At 43.9% G+C, this 20,722-nt stretch overlaps 1 protein-coding gene across 1 annotated transcript in view; it reads left to right on the top strand.

The window, feature by feature from the left end:
* TENM4 (teneurin transmembrane protein 4) overlaps window positions 1-20,722 on the top strand; it is an 826,730-nt gene that overhangs the window by 738,796 nt on the left and 67,212 nt on the right. The window contains exons 19-22 of the mRNA XM_014941555.1: window positions 7,800-8,061; window positions 14,359-14,626; window positions 18,087-18,230; window positions 19,233-19,482. Of these exons, the coding sequence (XP_014797041.1) occupies window positions 7,800-8,061; window positions 14,359-14,626; window positions 18,087-18,230; window positions 19,233-19,482 (924 nt within the window). The remainder of the gene's footprint in view (window positions 1-7,799; window positions 8,062-14,358; window positions 14,627-18,086; window positions 18,231-19,232; window positions 19,483-20,722) is intronic.

The raw sequence follows: 20,722 nt of genomic DNA, 5'->3' as shown, positions 1-20,722 counted from the left end.
GTTTGGAGAGAAGGAGGCTGGGGGGTGACCTCATTGCTCCCTACAGCTTCCTGAGGAGGAGACATGGAGAGGGAGGTGCTGAGCTCTTCTCCCTGGGACCCAGTGACAGGACGTGTGGGAATGGTCCAAAGCTGCTTCGGGGGAGGTTTAGACTGGACATGAGGAAGCATTTCTTTACCAAGAGAATAGTCAAACAGTGGAGCAGGCTTCCTAGAGAGCTGGCTGGTGGCCCAAGACTGTCAGTGTTTAAGAGGTATTTGGACAATGCCCTTAATAACATGCTTTAACTTCTGATCAGCCCTGAAGTGATCAGGCAGCTTGACTAGAGGATCATTGTTGGTCCTTTCCAACTGAAATAGTCTATTGTATTGTATTCTCTTCTATTCTATTCTATTCTATTCTATTCTATGCTATTCTTATTGTAATTATTTATTGTTAGTAGCTTTGCGATATCACCTAGAATCTTTAGCCAACAATTGGGCAATGCAATGCCCATGCACGTAAAGAAAAGATGTCTCCAGCTCCCAACAGCTCTTTTCTTGCTAATTCACATTGAAATAATTATGAAGAAGTCATTAAGATTACGGTTGTGCTAGAGACAAGTGCTTAAAATCTGAGTAATCACGCTCCACCAAAACAAAAGCATTGCAAATTGGGAATGTCTTTCATCTTATCTTTTGTCTGTCAGTGCTAATTGGCTCCCTTCCTTTTAAGAACAAAAAAGAAATGAAACATAAGGGGTTCCAGCTGCACATGCTCTATGTATTGACTACTAACCACTAGCACTTGGAGAGGATTTATACATTTTAACACCTCTCCAAGTCCACAACTTTCATTAAAGGTTTGACTTGGCCAGAGAGGCTGATGGAATAATAATGAAAGAGAGAAACATGTGCTGGCAATGTGTGCTTAACGCTGCCTTATTTATGCTCGGGGCAGTTTGCACCTACTGTAACACTGATGGTGACTTGGAGGCTTTCTGGGTGTTGCTGCACCTCCTGGATGACATGACACAACACTAAAATCCAGGTAATAAAGAGAAATCCCCAGAAAACTAGTGAAGTCATTTAGAAAAGGATGCCTGTGGAGCTGGCGCCTTTGTATTGCCCGTAGTTTAGGGATTATTGGAGAAAGGAGAAGGTCTTGCACCTTTATGCTCTGAGTATCTGTGTCAAACTTACTGAACCTCCTTTGCCTCAAAGTGAAATCCAAACTACACTCTCAAAATCAGATTGCTGTATATAGACCAGCACAAAACTGTGTCTTAGAACAGATAAATATACCTGTAAAATTCCTGGACAATAATGCCTGCTATAATATTTTTTTCATCTCTTCTTCCCTTGTCGTATTTCCAACACCCAGCTACCGTGTGTGATCTTTCATTTAGATTGCAAGTACTTTAAAGAAGGGGCCATCTCTTTGCTTTGCAATTGTGCTGTACCTGGCACAGAGTGGCTTTATCTTAAACTGCACCAAGGCAGCAAACATCCCAGTGAGTTAAACAGGGTCAGAGCAGGGAGCTAAGTGCTGCTGTTGCAGAATGATATGGGATTGGAAGGAACCTCTGGAGATCATCTAGCCCAACCCCCTGCCAAAGCAGGGTCACCCAGAGCAGGTTGGACAGGAACGTGTCCAGGCAGGTTTTGGATATCTTAAGAGAAGGAGACTCCACACCCTCTCTGGGCAGCCTCTTCCAGTGCTCTGCCACCTCCAAAATAAAGAAGTTTTTCCTCATGTTGAGATGGAATTTCCTGTGTTCCAATTTGTGCGAGTTGCCCCTTTTCCTGTCACAAGGTACCACTGAGAAGAGTCTGGCCCCATCCTCTTGCCACCTGCCCTTTAAGCATTTATAGGTGTTGATCAGATCCCCCCTCAGTCTTCTCCAGGCTAAACAGACCCAGGTCTCTTAGCCTTTCCTCATTAGTGAGATGCTCCAGTCCCTTGATTATCTTCACAGGGCTGCACTGGGCTCTCTCTTGCAGTTCCCTGTCCTTCTTGAACTGGGGAGCCCAGAACTGGTCCCAGTACTCCAAATGGGTCCTCGCCAGGGCGGAGTAGAGAGTAAGGATGACCTCCCTCAACCTGTTGGCCACCCACTTTTTAATGGACCCCAAAGCCCTAGACCTTTGTAATATTTGAGTAACTGTTTCTTTCCAGTTCCTGGGTGGTGGAAGGCAATTCCCCCTGCTATAAACCAAGTTCTATTGGCAGTTGACGCCAAGGATGTCCCTTCCATGCCACGTCCTTCCCAACATCCAGCTGAGCAAGGGACCCAAGGGCAGAAAGCCATGCAGCTGGAGCATCAGTATGCTCCACCAGTCTGCAGTGAGCTGCTGGTTCCTCGGGGCCGGCTGCCAGCCTCCAGAACTTAAATTAGTTTCAAGGAGCTCAGCGCTGAGGTTCGCTGACTCAGCCTCCGACAGAAACTCAGCTCCAAGTGACAAAAAATGACGAAGATCAGCTGTCTCAGACAAGGGAATCTGTGACCGAGTGGGATTCGTCCTGAAGCTGGGATTTCTGTCGGCAGATTCTGGGATTTCTGGTGGTCAGTCTAACCCCAGACTGCCCGGTGTCAGCTCTTCTGATTTCACTGTCTTCGCCTTGCCCTCACATCGATCTGTGTCTGCAGAAACCTTGTGCGGGTCTGGTGCGTGACCGACATTCAGAAAATTGTCCAGTTACTCTGCTGAGTCTCTGGAATCACAAAAACACCTTTGGGATTCGTCCTGAAGCTGGGATTTCTGTCGGCAGATTCTGGGATTTCTGGTGGTCAGTCTAACCCCAGACTGCCCGGTGTCAGCTCTTCTGATTTCACTGTCTTCGCCTTGCCCTCACATCGATCTGTGTCTGCAGAAACCTTGTGCGGGTCTGGTGCGTGACCGACATTCAGAAAATTGTCCAGTTACTCTGCTGAGTCTCTGGAATCACAAAAACACCTTCTGAAATTGTCTGAGCAAATACATGCAGAAATTTTCTCAAACAAGTGGGCCCAGCAGTGCCTCTGTGGGATCTGGAGGTAATAAACGGCCAAGTGAAAGCCCATCTCTTAAGGAACACCAGAATCCAGTGACTTCCTCTGTGGTGAGGTCTTCTAAAAATTACCTTGAAATCTTTAGGATCATTGAAACTTTAATAGTCAGGGCAAAAAATGATGTCAGAGATCCCTTATTCCTAATCCTAGGCTCGCTGCTGATTTAGTGGGTAGCATTAGATGCATCTCTTAACCTCCCTAGACCAGCCCGCCAGCCTATGGAAGGGAGATAACATTTACTTACCTTCTTTACTGATTGTTATAGAAGTTATTAAATACTATGTATAAAGCACTTTCAAAATCACATAAAAGAATTATTACTATTACAGTTTCTATTCTGTGTTTTGACGGTTTTCTGTAATTTTCTGAATAGAGCATGACTCTCTTCTCATCAGCTTTTTTCACACTGGTTTTCATGTGGTTGAGTCACTTCCTTTTAAGGTGTTGATGCTCTTAAGCAAGAAGTAGCTTCTCCTGAACTACAGTAGCAGACTGTGTGTTCCCAGTCCGTGGCAGGGCACAGTAGTAGGGGGTCACTGGACTATCTTCGATGTCACTCTGGTTTGGAGGAAAAATGGGATCACGCAAGCAGTTTCAAGGGTTATGAGATAATGGAATAAAACTCTCTGGCTTTATTATTTGGCATATTCACTATAGGAATATCTATTATTGTAAATGCGCACTGAGTTGCCTTAAATTGATTTAGCAAATCAGTTTACTGATAGCAGGGCAATATCTGTGTTTTTAAGGTAAGGGAGATTAAAGATAGAATTGCATCAGTTTAGTGAGATTGGTTCCTAAACTGATTTTGTTCCTTCAGGTTTGGGTTTTGTGGGGTGGGTTGGTTTTTTTTTTTGGCATGACTAAGTTTCAAAATGAGTATCATAAGTAAAATTTCAGTTTTAGAATTACAGTGGACTGAATATTTCACGCCTGTAAGTGGGTTCACTGTATTCTGAGTATCTACAAGTAGGTTTCGGTCCTATTATGGTACTTGTATACAGACTCTAATGGTGAAATCCTGTTCCTACTCTGGTCTGAGCAAAACTTTGATAACTTAGAATCATAGAATCATAGAAAGGTTCTAGTTGGAAGGGATGTTAAAGATCATCAAGGTCCAACCCCCCTTCCATGGCGTCCAACCCCCTTTCCATGGGCAGGGGACACCTCCCACTAGATCAACTTCAAGGCTTGCCCGTGTTTTTAGCCTAATAATTGGGACACAATTTTTTCTCAGGTAACAAGGCACAAAGATAAAATGACAGATCTAAAACCACTCTATTGGTTTTTCAGTAAAGGAAAGTTAATAGGTGGATTGAAGTGTTGGTATAAACTGCATTTTAAATAAAGCTTTAAATTGGATTAAACCGGTAGTTCATAAAGGCTGCATGTCCTCAGTTTTCCATTATTGTAGGTATAGTGTTAGTGAAGCAGCAGGAAAGCCTCCAGACGTTTTCAATATTGTGTATCTTCCACCACATTCATCAACTTTGGCACAGCTCTCTCAGAAAGACCAAATACATGGACTTCCAGAGCAAAGAGATGAGAAGGGGTTATGCTTTTCTATGGGTTGTTTTTTAAGCTTGCTTTGTTGATAAATAGAGAATTTCATTCTTTGGCCTGTATCTCCAGAGTCTTTTAAGACAAACAGAACAATATGACTGTACAAGTATGATTTTTTAGAGTGATAAAAAAGACATCTGAGCTCAGCAGCAAAACCAGAAATAAAATTATCTCATTCCTTCAATCCCAAGACGATTTTGCTCTTGTTAAATTTAATTTCACTAAGGGAAGCTGGGAGGAAGGTGGTTTCAGTTTGGGGTTTTCTGTTTGGTTTTGGTTTTAGGTTTTTTTTCAGTTCATCAAGGTAACTTCAGAGCTCCTCTTGGAGAAAAAACAGCTCGTGAGCAGCAGCGCCTGCTAAAAAATACTGCCTGTCCCTGTTTTCACAGCTGCTGGAGCATGATGTGGAGGTGATGCTTCCCCTCCTGCGTCATTTTTTGGGGATGCAGAAGAGGCAAGGATGTTTCCCCTCAGCAGGTTACCGTCACCTAGGCTCAATAATCCAAAGACCATTTGCAAAGGAGTGAAAAGGAGGCGTTTCCAAATAGAATTTCTTCCCCACTTGCCTCAAAACTTGTTGAGCATCATTTGTAATGTTTGTTTCTTCCCTCCCGTTGCCCCTTTCAGCGCCTGGATTCATGCAGAGCAAGCTTCTCCCTCCCAGCTGAAGGACTTTGCCAAATGCTAATTGACTGTTAAAAATGTTCTCATCAAAGTGCAAATGCTGCGTAGCTTTACTGGCAAGGACCCGCAACTTGCTCATCAGGCTGTTGCAAGCCAAGCTCCACAGGTCTGGGAAGCTGATGCCCCCACTTGAGTGGTAGAATAAACATCTTTAGCTTTTTAAAATGCTTCCCACTCACTCCCATGGACTCAATTTAACATTCTTCCCTGAATAACTTTTTTTCATAATTATATTTACTAAGTGGCACCTCAGTCTATCAGCCATTAAATAAAAAACAGGTTGTTCTGAATGATTCCTTGCCAAAGAATTTTTTTTTTCAGAAATAGTTCGTACCACCCATTGTTCCTCCTCTGGGATTTTTGCAGCGAATCTGAAAGGTTTGTTTCTTCCCTCCCGTTGCCCCTTTCAGCGCCTGGATTCATGCAGAGCAAGCTTCTCCCTCCCAGCTGAAGGACTTTGCCAAATGCTAATTGACTGTTAAAAATGTTCTCATCAAAGTGCAAATGCTGCGTAGCTTTACTGGCAAGGACCCGCAACTTGCTCATCAGGCTGTTGCAAGCCAAGCTCCATAGGTCTGGGAAGCTGATGCCCCCACTTGAGTGGTAGAATAAACATCTTTAGCTTTTTAAAATGCTTCCCACTCACTCCCATGGACTCAATTTAACATTCTTCCCTGAATAACTTTTTTTCATAATTATATTTACTAAGTGGCACCTCAGTCTATCAGCCATTAAATAAAAAACAGGTTGTTCTGAATGATTCCTTGCCAAAGAATTTTTTTTTTCAGAAATAGTTCGTACCACCCATTGTTCCTCCTCTGGGATTTTTGCAGCCAATCTGAAACCCTCATGATTAATTTAAAAAACCATTTTAAATACTTCTTTCAGCTTCTTTTTTATCTTGTAACTACAAGGTGCATCAAGTCTGGCTTTGTGCTGTCCGAGCGCTCGCAGGTCCAGGTTCTCATGCCCAGAGAAGTACTTAAGCACATGAGCAGCTCTGCTGAAGCCAGTGAGCCTAATTATGTGTTTAAAATCTGTGTAAGACTGTCATACACTAGTGCCGAGCATCAAAAGTGAGAAGAAGGGATAAGAAGACTTTCTTTGCCTAAAACACACATTTGGCATTGCGACTGAATAGATACTGAGAAAAAAAAAAACAACAAAGCAGCGAAAATGAGAGGTCTTCAAATTATGCTGAAATCTCTTCTTTTCTCTATGATTAATTTAAAAAACCATTTTAAATACTTCTTTCAGCTTCTTTTTTATCTTGTAACTACAAGGTGCATCAAGTCTGGCTTTGTGCTGTCCGAGCGCTCGCAGGTCCAGGTTCTCATGCCCAGAGAAGTACTTAAGCACATGAGCAGCTCTGCTGAAGCCAGTGAGCCTAATTATGTGTTTAAAATCTGTGTAAGACTGTCATACACTAGTGCCGAGCATCAAAAGTGAGAAGAAGGGATAAGAAGACTTTCTTTGCCTAAAACACACATTTGGCATTGCGACTGAATAGATACTGAGAAAAAAAAAAACAACAAAGCAGCGAAAATGAGAGGTCTTCAAATTATGCTGAAATCTCTTCTTTTCTCAGTTAACACCTCTTTTTTTTTTTGAGTCTATACATAGTAGATACATCCTGTGGTACTTCATAAACTCTCCATCTCTGACAAGATGTGAAATTTAAATACAAAACTTAAGAAAAACCCCAAAGCCCTGTCCCAACATCTTTACATTAAGAGGAAGAATTTTTTTCTTATCAAGGCAACGTCCTTTCACGCAGCTCTGGAGGGCTGTCTGTTATGCCATGCATATAACATTATCCAAACACCAACTCAGGCAGAAAAGGCACTTGGTTGGAGGTAGCGTTGGGTGAAGTTGCAGACCACAGGCAGTAACGTTACCTGCCCCACTCTAAGGGATTAAAAGTCAAAAAAAAAAAAGACTATGATGTGCTGAGTGCTGTGGTACGGAGACTGCCCGCGTGGTCTTCATTTCTTCCCCCTGCCTAGCTCAGGAGGTCCATGACTGGGCTCCACATGTTCCCTGGGCTGCGTTAGGTATTAGTCAGGTTGACAGCGATGCCAAGACAATTTATACGGTGGTGTGTCAGAGAAACCACTTCCCAAATCGTTTATTTCATCCTGTGAATTGATCCAGTCTGTGACTGCGTTCGGATGACAAATACTCTTTTTTTTTAAAAAAAAAAAAAAAAGAAAGTGAGTACATATGGCCAAATAACACTAGAAAAGCACTAACCAAGATAAACATTTGTCTCAAAAAAAAAAAGGGATGGGTATTGTTTATGTTTCTGATATACATGAGGAACAACAAGCAAAGAAGCTGAGTTTGTGCTCCTGCCTCTGCCACTTGCTCTAACCCAAATAAAGGGCTGTAGGTTTTACACCTGTAAAATATGGCTGATGATATTTCTTGCAATTATTTTTCCGGGAGTCCTCACTAGGGAGTTGTTACAAGCAGGTGGGATGGTGCTTGCACTGACTTTGTGTCCCATCTCTTCAAACAGCTTCGATCTCGTTACCATTGGTGGGATCTCCATTATTCTGCACTTTGAGAGGGCTCCCTTCATCACCCAGGAGCACACGCTGTGGCTGCCGTGGGATCGCTTCTTCGTGATGGAGACCATAGTCATGAGGCACGAAGAGAATGAGATCCCAAGCTGTGACCTCAGCAACTTTGCCCGGCCCAACCCTGTGGTCTCTCCCTCCCCGCTGACAGCTTTTGCAAGTTCCTGCTCGGAGAAAGGTCCTATCGTCCCTGAAATCCAGGTAGGAATCAATTCAATGCTTATAAATAAAGGGTGGGTGTCAGGAGGATGGGGCCAGTCTTTTTTCAGTGGTGCCAAGGGACAGGACAAGAGGTAACGGACACAAACTTGAACATAGGAAGTTCCATCTAATCATGAGGAGGAACTTCTTCACTTTGAGGGTGGCAGAGCCCTGGAAGAGGCTGCCCAGAGAGGTGGTGGAGTCTCCTTCTCTGGAGACATTCAAACCCCACCTGGACATGTTCCTGTGCAACCTGCTCTGGGTGGACCTGCTTTGGCAGGGGTGTTGGACGAGATGATCTCCAGAGGTCCCTTCCAACCCCATATCATTCTGCAATTCATTCTGTGATTCTGTGAACCAAGGAGAAAGTAATCCATCTCCTTCCTGTGCTTCTTTTGCCTGCTTTGAGCCACATGAATGCAACCATTCTGTGCCTTTCTCTATCCCCCTGCTTTGCCAAAAAGAAGTATTCTCTGTTTGTTGCACCCATTTTCAGATGTTTTCTGGGAGCGCTCGCTCACAAGCACACATTCAGCCAGAAGGTTTCTTTTCCCTTGTCACTGAGAGATGGAGGCAAAGCCCTCGTGGCCAACAGCAAAATCCTACATTGGCTCTGCTTTGCTTTCACTTCTCACCCACAGGAGGTGGGCTGGGACCCCGCCATCTGACCCACAACAAGCCTTCGGGACGCCCTTTGGCATTCAATGTGCCCAGCACGAGGTCGATGGACCTCTTACGCTTTGATGCCTTCTGTTCACGAGCAAATTTCACCCACTGGCAGGTTACATACTTTGGTGGTGGAGTCTTGGGTGTGAAGTTTCTCAGGGTTTGAAGGCACACATCTCACTCTACAAAGCTGCTGAGATGTGGAGTCAGCCAGCAGACAGCTGGCAAAGGGCCACGCCACCGAGCACCTGGGGCTTACTGCATTTTATATTAGGGATAGATGAGCAAAACGAGGGGGTTACTTTTAATTTCTCTTCCCCTTTTTTCTTTCTTTTTTTTTTTTTATGGAAGTGTGAGTCAGATAAAGTAGTTTAACCACCTGCTGTGGAATCGAAGTATCTCGCCAAAAGGAAAGATGGGTTTTAAACTGAATTGTCCAAACAACTGAATTATCAATCTCCCTTAAAAATACTCTTAGCAGCATTCAAGCTTTCCTTTCTTGGGCATGTTGTTCCCTGAGTTTTAGATGCCAGAATTCAGCATTTTTAGTCACAAATAGTAGTCTGCCAAGGTAGAAATAATACCAAGTGTAGTGAGAAATTATGTGCTTCTGCTTAACTCCACTGCAGTTGCAGTAGTGTTAATGAGGAACGAAGTCACTTTCTGTCTTGTAATTTTAATACATTAGCAACAAATAAAGCTAGTGCTGTCTTTACCTTTCCCTCTCGACTAAATCCTGTGTCCCTTCACACTAATTTCCAATTACAGTCACCATGTTTGTCCCAGCATAATTACTAATTAAGTCCCATATCTTGAAATGTCCATCAGATATTATAAATTCTTGGTTCAGTTTTCACATATCTTGTTTCCTAAACCAACAAACACCATGAAAGGTAATGTTGAGTGCTGCCCAGGATGTCTGCGCAATATCTGGCAAATATCTGATACAGTGAAACTATAATCGTAACCTCACTCATTATTTGGTAAGATACTCATTAGATTGTGTTAGTTATATCTATTTAACTAAAACATTCTAAAACTCTTCAGAAAGAGTGTGTGTCTGTCTGTCTGTCAACTGTGAAAGCAGATGGGGATGTGGATCATAAGCAGTGGTTTGATAGAGTTTCTTACTATAGATCACAGATCACAGAATGGTTTGTGTTGGGGGAGACCTTAAAAATCATCTGGTCCAACCCCCCTGCCATAGGCAGGGACATCTTCAATTAGATCAGGTTGCTCAGAACCCTGTCCACCCTGACCTGGAATGTTTTGAAGGATGGGACATCCACATCATCTGTGGGCAACCTGGGCCAGTGTCTCACCACCCTCAGTGTAGATATTTAGTGCCATTTGAAATATCCTGCAGAGATCGTGCTTGGCCTCCAGCTGCCAATGATCCCCCTGTCAGTGTTCTGCATTATATCTGCCAGACCCTTGTGAATGTCACAGATTACTTAGACATCCCAAATCACACTAGACACCTGTAGTTATGGAATCTAATTAAGACCTAAGTGGGATTCATTCTAAGATCATGGCACCTAAATAAGCCGTTCGCACAGAGTCAACTGGGTAAGCGCTAGATGTCTGAGTTCCCATTAAAGCTGATAGAAACCTAATCAATATCATCAGCGGAACCTACAGACTAATTAAGGTGACCATCTTGAAGGTATCTAGTTCCCACTGATGGTATCGGTTAGATCCCCATTGACTATGATTGATGCCTACCTCACATGCACACCCTTACATGTCGACGTTTGGATTTAAATGCCTTAAAGTGCAATTTAATCCTACTCTTAAGTTTGTGTGGCAACTCCAACCTTCTAAAGAGCCCGTCTCTGCCCATTGGCCATGAAGAGACGTAGATGAGTAATTCAGAGGAAACTCCCAACTTCTAGGTTCCTAAGTTTAGATAAGATAAATCCCGTACGTGATGAGCAGGACTTTTCCCAGGTACCAAATGATGTAGATAAAACATGTTCCACCTCAGATGTTGACAGCTGAAGATTAACCGAGTTTGTGGGGGCAGGAGTTTACAAGAGAATCTGATTTCATGGCAGAGTCCTGTCTGTACTTTGGTTCGTAAATGGATTACTTTTCATTCCTATACTGGATATGCATACAATAAAAAATAACCTAACTGTCAGATTCTGCAGCTGTGTTTTATAATGTGCAGTTTTCAGGAGAGAAATGCTAAATATAAAAGGTGTGAGCACATAGCTGGGAGGAGGTGACAAGTGGATGGCAGGGCTGGGAAAGGGATTTTAACAAGTGGGCCAGATAGGAACCTCATGAGCTTCAACAAATAAATGCTGTGTCCTCTACCTGGATTCATTCAAAAGACCAAATAATACATTTGAAGTTTGGATTCATTCAAAAGACCAAATAATACATTTTAAGGTTTTTTTAAGTAAGTTCAGGTACCTAAAGACAGATTTGGTGCCATTTAAGATGCCCTGAAGTCTCCCTTCAAGCCTCCAGCTGGAGCTTCAGAAAGACAGAGATCTCAAGAAGGTCCACGTCAGGTCTGTCATCCCCTTGAAGAGGTTTTGGATACCATAGGACATCTCAAAAGCACTGAATGCCTGTATTAAGGCCCCTGAATCAGGCCCTGAATGCCTTCCTTTCTCAAAATTCCTTCCGAGCATCAGATTAAAAAAAAAAAGAAAGAGATTGATCATTCCTTGCCATTTCTGCTGGCAGAGTGAAGAGTAGCTGTAAGAGAAATGTGTAACCCAGCACACAGAAACAAGATTTTTTCTGTTGTCTTATGCAAAGAGTGGAAGAATTGCTGCTAACGCAAGCACAGATCAATCCCCAGGAGCGAAGGGAACACGGCAGTGAAAATTGCTAAATTGTGAAAATCCCTAGTAAACCTGAAGAACCGGGTCTTCTGCCTGACCAGCCTGGTGGTTGGACCATTTTTAAAGAGCAGAGTGTATTGGTTAGGCTGTGATAAGCCCAAAGAGCCCTAGACTGTCCCAAGGACCCCAGACACAGCATAGGAATTTATCGGGTCCAAACAGCAATTATTAAATAGAAATAAAGGCACGATTCATCTGTCATTACTTTTGGTGCATTCGGAGTATTTTAAAGCTTATTGTTTCCGTTTTCTCCCACCAGTGTCCTACTGGATTATACTCCTGTCAATGCCCTGTTTGATGCTAGCTCAGCACTACTCACAAGCTACAAATGCATTTTGGATAATCTGAATTACCATTTGAACCCGCTCTCCAAGCAGGTCCCATTAAACGCCGCCCCTCGTGCTGCTGGGTGCCCTGGCACCGCTGTGCTGACCCTTTCTCTGGAAAGGGAGACAGCAGAGACAGATCATGACGGAGGGAAATAATTACATCTGACAGGGATTTGAACCAGACGTTGCAAATAGTACCTCCGTGACAATTATTTCTGCCTGGCTTTTTTCCTAGAGGGGTTACATCTGAAGACAGATCTGATAGAAGGGATCACCTTTACCGCAGCTTGGCTCGGCTGGTCTCTGGTTGAGCCTGGTCCCAGCCCAGCTTGTTGCTGAGCTCATAAAATATATTTTAAAATTGCTGGGTTTTCCCAGTTCTGTCATTTTTCAGCCTCCTAAGCACCGAGATATGTAAATTGAAAAGGCTGCGTTAGAGAAAGTAAATATTTATGAGCACGGTGGAGCAGCGCTTTAACTTCTGGATGTGTCCGTTTGTCAAGTGCTGTGATGCTCAGAGGCTGTAAGTTATCACTTAAAAAAGTGGTGGGCCTCGGATAATAGCTTAGAAGAGGTCTTTTCAGGGGGCAGATTACAAGATTTGTCTTGATTTATAACGCTAACCAGAAAACTTATAAAAGAGGAGCAACTTGTCATGCCAGGGAGCTTTTGCTGCTCCTACATAGGAGTTGAGAAGAGGAGCCAGGTAGAGTGATAGAATCATAGAATCATAGAATCATCTAGGTTGGAAGGGACCTTTAAGATCATCTAGTCCAACCACCATCCTAAGTCTGACAAGAAAATAAATAAGAAATAAGCAATAAAAAAATCACTAAACCATATTCCTGAGGACAATGTCAACCCGTCTTTTGAACACCTCCAGGGATGGTGCCTCAACCACTTCCCTGGGCAGCCCATTCCAATGCTGGATAACCCTTTCCGTGAAGAAATGTTTCCTAATATCCAATCTAAACCTCCACTGGAGCAACTTGAGGCCATTTCCCCTTGTCCTGTCTCCTGTGACCCAGGAGACGAGACCGACCCCCGCTTCTCCACACCCCCCTTCAGGTAGTTGTAGAGCGCGATAAGGTCTCCCCTCAGCCTCCTCTTCTTCAGACTGAACACCCCCAGCTCCCTCAGCCTCTCTTCATAAGACTTACTCTCCAGACCCCTCACCAGCTTCATTGCCCTTCTCTGGACCCGCTCCAGCTTGGAGGACACCAGGACAGCTGTGATCCCTTCCTGATGAGTGGATCTCCTGAGCCACCTGCCTTCGAGCCTCCATGCCCTTAATATTACGAAAGCTGATTATTGGTGGGGAGGTGTTTTCACAGCTCATTTAGGGTCCAGCCCAGTGAAGTAGTTCAGAAACGGCGCAGAACACTGCCAGCTGTGACCTTCTGACACACCCCATTATCAGACCAAGTTTCCCAGCTCACTGCTAAGCTTCCACCTTCATCTTTCAAACTTTGCCAGAGTCTGATGGCTTCTGCTGAAAGTGTCCATCTTGAATGCTTACCTAAGAGTGAAATTTTCTGGAAAGTGACAACTAATATGATTTTTTTCCTTAAAGAAAGAAATGCCCTTTTTTATCAATATTTTTCATGAGAGAATCAGCACGGTGTCCAGGATGTGTCACTTTCCAGAAAATTTCCCTGCATTTCTCCAACTAAAAAAAAAATAAAAATAAAAATAAATTAAGATCTGGTTATACTTTAGCAGACATCTGAAAATCTCACCTTTCTGAGACTTTTCTATTCTTGTCAGGGGCAGACAAAGCTTTCCCTGCTGTTTCTCCAGTCTTTTGTGAAATTCTGTACTGGAATGGAGACCCGTGAGATAGAGGTAGATCAGGCAAAGAGGGTCAGAGCTGAGGTAGGAGAGGAGCAGTTTCAAAGGAGGAGAGATGGGGAAGTCAGAGGAGGGAGGGTGGAAGCAAGATTCACTAATGACACGGAGAGAATGGCAGGTTACGATGGGGGCCAGGGAACACCCATAAGGATACAAGCCAAGTAGGGCTTGATATTTTACTGGGACAAAGAAACCAGGAGAGAAGAATTAGCAACCGTTGAAACCAACTGAGATAAAAGACAGAAAATGGGAGCTAAACTGGTGGGCTGGAATAATCACAGACTCCAAGTTCCTTTCTCCGTGGGTCCTGAGGCTCGTTTTAGCCATGAGTCCCATTGTAAACACTGACTTAAATGTGATACTTTGGTCTCCCCTTCTCCTGTGCAACAGAGATGGAGAAAGAGGAGGGCATTCCTTGGCTTCCACAACTAAATTACATACGTGATTTCATACTCGATGCCTACTAGGTGTGCTTTTTTAGCCACGTCTCCCAGAGCTTTTATAAAGGTGTGTTTGATAAATTACAGCTTCACTGCCTTTTCCTGTCTGCTCGCTGCTGATTTAACACCTCCTGGATTGCTTTTCCACAGGCTCTACAGGAGGAGATTAACGTTTCCGGTAGTAAAATAAAAGTGAGTTACCTGAGCAGCCGCACAGCTGGCTACAAATCAGTCCTGAGGATCAGCATGACCCACCCCACCATCCCCTTCAACCTCATGAAAGTCCACCTCATGGTGGCCGTCGAGGGACGCCTCTTCAGAAAGTGGTTTGCAGCTGCTCCGGACCTGTCCTATTATTTCATCTGGGATAAGACAGACGTCTACAGCCAGAAGGTGTATGGGCTCTCAGAAGCCTTTGGTAAGTGACCCCCAGGGCTTGTGTCTCTTTTTTAGCTAAAATGGCCACGCACAGACCTTGTCCTAAGTTGGTATGTTCCAACTGCTAACACGTGAATCAGTCCCTGCTGGTTCACTGCTGTTTCCTTGGAGAGGATGGGGCCCAGCTGCTCAGACAGCACACATTTCCCCAGCAGATGAATGTTTGTCTGTTCTCTGGCTCGCGGCCCAGCACATACATCCTGAGCTGCTGCCGTCGTATTCATACAGAAGGAATGAACTGGGACTTGAGGCGTTTGGCCACCTCTCACCCATAGCCAAAAGCTGTCAGCACCACTTTGAGAGAAATCCCTAGAACTGAGCCCTGATCTCCACTCCTTCTCGTGTCTGACCTTCAGGATTGCCCTAATCTTAGCTTCCCCTTCATTACCCGTTCAAGAGCACCATCCCAAACTGGGGCATGATGGTCTTCTCTCTTCTACCTTGTGCATTCATTTACATCTGCAAAAGACTGTCGTGGTTTTGACCGGATTGACCAATCAGAATGACAGATGGCCTCTCCCTCCCGCTCTAGGGAAAAGAGAGGAAGAGATAAAAGAGATTTATGAGGTTAGAAAAAACAAAACTACTTTAATGAAAATGTTAATAAATAATGAAATAATAAATAAGAATTAGAAAAGAAAAAAAAAGGAAAAAAAAAGTATACAGTATATACAAAACTGTATGAAGCTCCCAGGATGATGATCACGTCACCAGCAGGCGCTGGGAAATGTCCCAGACTGGACTTGGTGATGGACAGGAGCTGGATTGCGGATCCGGAGTCAGGAATGCTCAGATCGGAATCAAGGGCAGACGAACAGACAGGGTCCTCGTTGGACATCAGCCATTGAAGGGAGCTGACCCTTTAATCCCTCAGCTTTTATACTGAGCGTGATGCAGATGGGATGGAATACCCTGTTGGTCAGTTTGGGGTCACCTGTCTGCTCCTCCCTACAGCTGTGACCCCTCTACGCTTTTCCGCTTCCAACCCTCCAATGAGGCAAATAACAAATTTGCCTGACTTTGGTTATTATAGCAATAAGTATAGAATCATAGAATCATAGAACCATCCAGGTTGGAAAAGATCCTTGGGATCATCGAGTCCAACCATCAGCCCTACTCTACAAAGTTCTCCCCTACACCATATCCCCCAACACCACATCTAAATGACTCTTAAACTCATCCAAGGATGGTGACTCAGCCACCTCCCCGAGCAGCCTATTCCAATGTCTGACCACTCTTTCTGTGAAGAATTGTTTCCTAATGTTCGGTCTAAACCTACCCTGTTGCAGCTTGAAGCCATTTCCTCTTGTTCTGTCATTAATTACCAGTGAGAAGAGACCAGCACCAACCTCTCTACAGTGTCCTTTCAAGTAGTTGTAGAGAGTGATGAGGTCTCCCCTCAGCCTTCTCTTCCTCAAACTAAACAGTCCCAGCTCCTTCAATCGCTCTTCATATGATTTGTTCTCCAGGCCCTTCACCAGCTTCGTTGCCCTCCTCTGCACTCGCTCCAGCACCTCGACATCTCTCTTGGATTGAGGTGCCCAACACTGGACACAATACTCCAGGTGTGGCCTCAGGGCCACACCTGGAATGTGTATAAGCAAGGGCTTCTCTGCATACCATTCCTTTGTATAATCAGGTCTTATCACTGTGAGAGTGAACAGTTTCTGAACAATATGCTGTTAATTTCAGAGCTTAGTTAGAAGAGGCCCAGCTAAAAAAGTAAAATTACTAAAGAGAAAATTAGTTCTGCTTTACCTCAAACCAGGACAAGCTGCAAGGCAGAGAGTGGGAAGGGTCTTCATACTCCAAGTGCCACATCCCCAGCACCAAGCACTTGTGGCCCATGCCACCCACCCTACCGGGGCAGAAGCTGAAGTCCATGGAGGGTCAGGAAGCTGTTGTGGATGTACACAGAAATACACTTCATTCCTCTTCCTGCTGCCATCTCAGACCTTACCCAGTGAGCCCTGTGCGATGCTGCCAGAGGGAAGGGGGAACTTTGAGTGTGTAGTGAGAAGAGGTGATGCAGCTGTGGTGGTTGCTTCCCATCCAACCAACCAGCAGAGGACACTCAGTTACAGAGTCTTTGATAGAGTCTAGACCAGACTTTTTAGGCTGCCAAGGAGATGGAGCTCTTGTTGACAGAAGGGTGGTTCGCTGGTGCCTCATGGCCCAAACTGAAGAGAAGTCTCTTTAGAGGAGCTGTAGGGTGCCTTGCTTTCTAGGAGGAAGAACGGGTGCCTTCCTCTCGCTCAGGCCCTGCTGCCTGGAGTGGGCTGGTTGATACAACCTGCTGAGCCTTACCCAGTTTGGAGTCCACACTGGGAAACATGTCCTGGTAGCATATCCTGAAAGAGCATATTAGGATGCTAGATCAGTGGTGGGTCCCGGAGTGCTCCCTGATGCAGCTCTGCAGCCCCAGAGTACTCAAGCAGCTCTGAGGACATCAGCACTCAGGCTTTCAATGATCCCCACCTCCAGAACAGAGAGAAATATCAAACCTTCATGTCTTAAATTACATCTTCCTCTGATACTGTCTGATTCTGCAAAAGGCTATATTTGATGGGGGATCCTGAGTTTGCTCAGCGCTCAGCACTTTTCAAGCAGACTGAGAAACTTGTAATATCAGACCTTTATTTTTATCTAGTGAAAAAAAAAAAAAAGAGCTATGTAATTGCTTTTCATTTGTGTAGAACTTGCAGTTCTGCTCTGCTTCAGCCATTAGCGCTGAAAAGATCAGGTAATGCAGAAGAAAAGCAGCCCAATGAAACCGGTCCTGCTTCTTCTGAGAAAATAATAAAGGACACATTATTCTGTCAAAAACATGATTTTGCTTCTACTGATGTCGTTGTACTCTTAAGCAACTCCAGTGTGTTCCACAGAGTTACTCCTGAAAGGCTCTGATTAGACACCATGGCAAGCAAACCTTTTTGACATTAGCAATGACCACAGGTCACACTGGCCCAAGACCTCTGTCTCCGAGGGACTTGCTTGCCCATGCCTCATTTGGATGAGTCTTCACTTTCCAAGAAAGGCCATGATTTTTAGCAAGTTCCTGACATGCAGTCTTTGATCAAAAATAGTAGATAGGAGTAAAATGCTCCCATTTAGGAGTCCAGCACTGGTTTACACTCTCCAATACCCATTGTTTTTCAAATACCCATTGTTTTTCAAACATGTCTTTAAAACAGTACCTTTTAAATATTTAGCATATTTGCCCAACATCTACAACTGCATTGACCTTTTTAAAAGCGGGATGGCCTTTAAAGAGAAAAATATTAGGACTCTGCATTATGATGATGACATTTTAAAATGAAATTGGCAGTTGCCTGTGGAAATGCTCTTACCCCTGCTTGGTTGGAACTCTGGGTGTGCTGACTGTGCATTTCTGGGTTACTAATCTGGGGGGGGGTCTTTTGTTTCTCTCTTGTTCACAGTTTCAGTAGGTTATGAGTATGAATCCTGTCCAGACTTGATCCTGTGGGAGAAGAGGACGGCTGTGCTTCAGGGTTATGAAATCGATGCTTCCAAACTTGGAGGATGGTCCCTGGACAAGCACCATGCCCTCAACATTCAAAGTGGTAGGTTGTCCAGTGTTGCAAGGCCCAGTTGCTTCTTATCACTAAAAATTCAAGAAAAGGAAGGTAAACCTGCCCAACACATGCACTCTCTCATGTGTTTTACTAACAAATTATTTCCAGTAACCTACATTTAGAGGCAATTTGATGTGTGTAAATACAGAAGAAGCTGGCCATCATGAAGTAGTTGAACATCGCCATGTCTAACTTTGTAGTGTCTTAAAAGAAGGGTATTAACAGGGAAAATATTCCTAAAATAACAAAGGGGAGCCTATTCAGACTGGACCTACCCTGAGAACAAATCCATCCAGACACATCTTCCAATGTGAAGTGTACTTGCAGAAACGGGAGGCATCATGGATTATAAGGGAACATGGAAGGTGCCAGAGAACTTGAAAGCTGCTCAAGACTGTAGCAGGGAGGCTTGAAACCTGATCAGAAAATGTTCAAAAAGATGGGATGTGTCCCTCTGGGGGTCTGCTGAGTCACCCTGCTGGGTGACAGCAGCAGTATGAGAGCAAACATCTAATTCAGCCCACAGTACTGCTGAAAACACTACACTTATTGGGAACATAAGCAGAGCTCCTCTAAAGCTTTGCAGATGAAACATTTCTGCAGGGAATGCACCATGGTCTTCCTGTCCCTTACCTTTCCATGAGATATGTAATTTCTTTTTTTGCCTGGTAGGCTGCAACAGGGCAAGGAGGGACAGGAAGGGCAAGTAAAATTCATAAGATGCTGAAAAGTATATTTTATTCAAAGGTAAAGACAGTCTTGTTCTCCCGCCTACTCTTTTTCTGCAGGAAACGTAATGGGTCTCTAAAATTACTTCAGATAATGGGCTCCTCATTTGAACCCATCGCAAAACAATACTATGAAAGATGATAAATCTCCTTGCTACTTGACAAATGCTCCAGCTGGCATCCAGAACTGCAGTTTGTGCTCTCTTTGGTTTCAGTTTCCCTCTCTCCCTTTAATTTCCTTATTACTCTTTTTTCTCTCTAGGCATCCTGCATAAAGGAAATGGGGAAAACCAGTTTATTTCCCAGCAGCCGCCTGTAATTGGAAGCATTATGGGCAACGGCCGCAGACGTAGCATTTCTTGTCCAAGCTGCAATGGTCTTGCAGATGGGAACAAACTCCTGGCTCCTGTTGCCCTAACATGTGGGTCTGATGGAAGTCTTTATGTTGGAGATTTCAACTACATCCGAAGGATCTTTCCCTCCGGCAACGTCACCAACATTCTGGAGCTGAGGTACACTGTGCTGGATGTGGCTATTATAATTATGCCCTTAAGTTTTGAAGAAATCTGATGTACCCAAAAGGAAAATGAGCAAAACTTTTTAAAAAAAACCCACAGCAAAACAGAAAAAAAAAAAAAGAAGCCGTCCAGATTTGCCTCTTCTGCAACTCTGCTGGCTTTGATTTACACCAGAGAAACACAGGCCTAATGAGTTCTTCCAGAACTGAATCACACACTGAAAATATTGGCGCATTTCTGTGCTGTTAAATCAAACTGTGTTGAGGTCTGCCTTTTGGTGTAGATAGAGAGCAGTGGGAATTCTTAAAATTAACAATCAGCCTCTTAGATAACCTAAACTTGGAAGGACACAGCACTGATGATAATTAAGAGGTTAATCAGGACAGATGATCATTCATAATTAAGACAGGATGATCACCTAGGGAGTCACAGACTGGGATTTTCTAGTTGTTTTTTTGGAGACAAACGTATCACCCTGCCCTGAGTTCCCAACTAAACAGCAGTGTCAGGGTGAACATATAGATGGATCATCTGAAAGTAAGTGAAGTATTTCCTTTTAACCCCAAATAACAAAGGAAAAAAATATATTAGGGGAAACAGGGAGGCTTCTGAAGGAACATCCATTAAAAACTGGAAGGGGAGGGAAAAGTATAGATTTGTCACAAGTTCTGAGGAAATAAAGTAGACTGTGACTGAATCAAAGTTTCAAATTGAGCTCACTGGGGGTATTTTCCTATCTAAATTTTCCACAACAAAGACAATTACCCACTTCAAAGCACCAGGGCCTGATTCTGAACTCTGTGACCAGACTCACTCCAGGAAAGTCAATAGAGTTTAACCAGTGTTTGTGAATAAGGCTTCTCTGCTTGAAGGACCTGATCTAAGGTCCTGAGAGATCAGTAAAAGGTTACCATGGTAGGAAGGTTCACACTCCCATTTACCTCTCAAGATCTGGCCTAAAAGTAAGAGTCTTCCAGAAATTAAGAACCTCCCTGCTCTACTCAGATTTAATGTCCTGGCTGATAAGGACAAAAGTAAGGCTCCATTTCTGCAAGGACTCCATGAGGAAAGATACTTGAGAGCTTACTAGAGCTGCAGGGTTCCCATACAGCATTGCTTCGTATTCCTGTTTGCTCCACAAGGCCAAAGGTAAAAATAGAAGAGTTGATCTGCAGCAAAATTGGTGCAAGATCCCATTAGTCCCTTGTTTACAAACACATCACAGTCATCAGAC

Source organism: Calidris pugnax, unplaced genomic scaffold (assembly GCF_001431845.1).
Source record: "Calidris pugnax isolate Ruff unplaced genomic scaffold, ASM143184v1 scaffold99, whole genome shotgun sequence".
NCBI lineage: Eukaryota > Metazoa > Chordata > Aves > Charadriiformes > Scolopacidae > Calidris > Calidris pugnax.
This window is presented reverse-complemented; position numbering and strand designations above follow the sequence as displayed.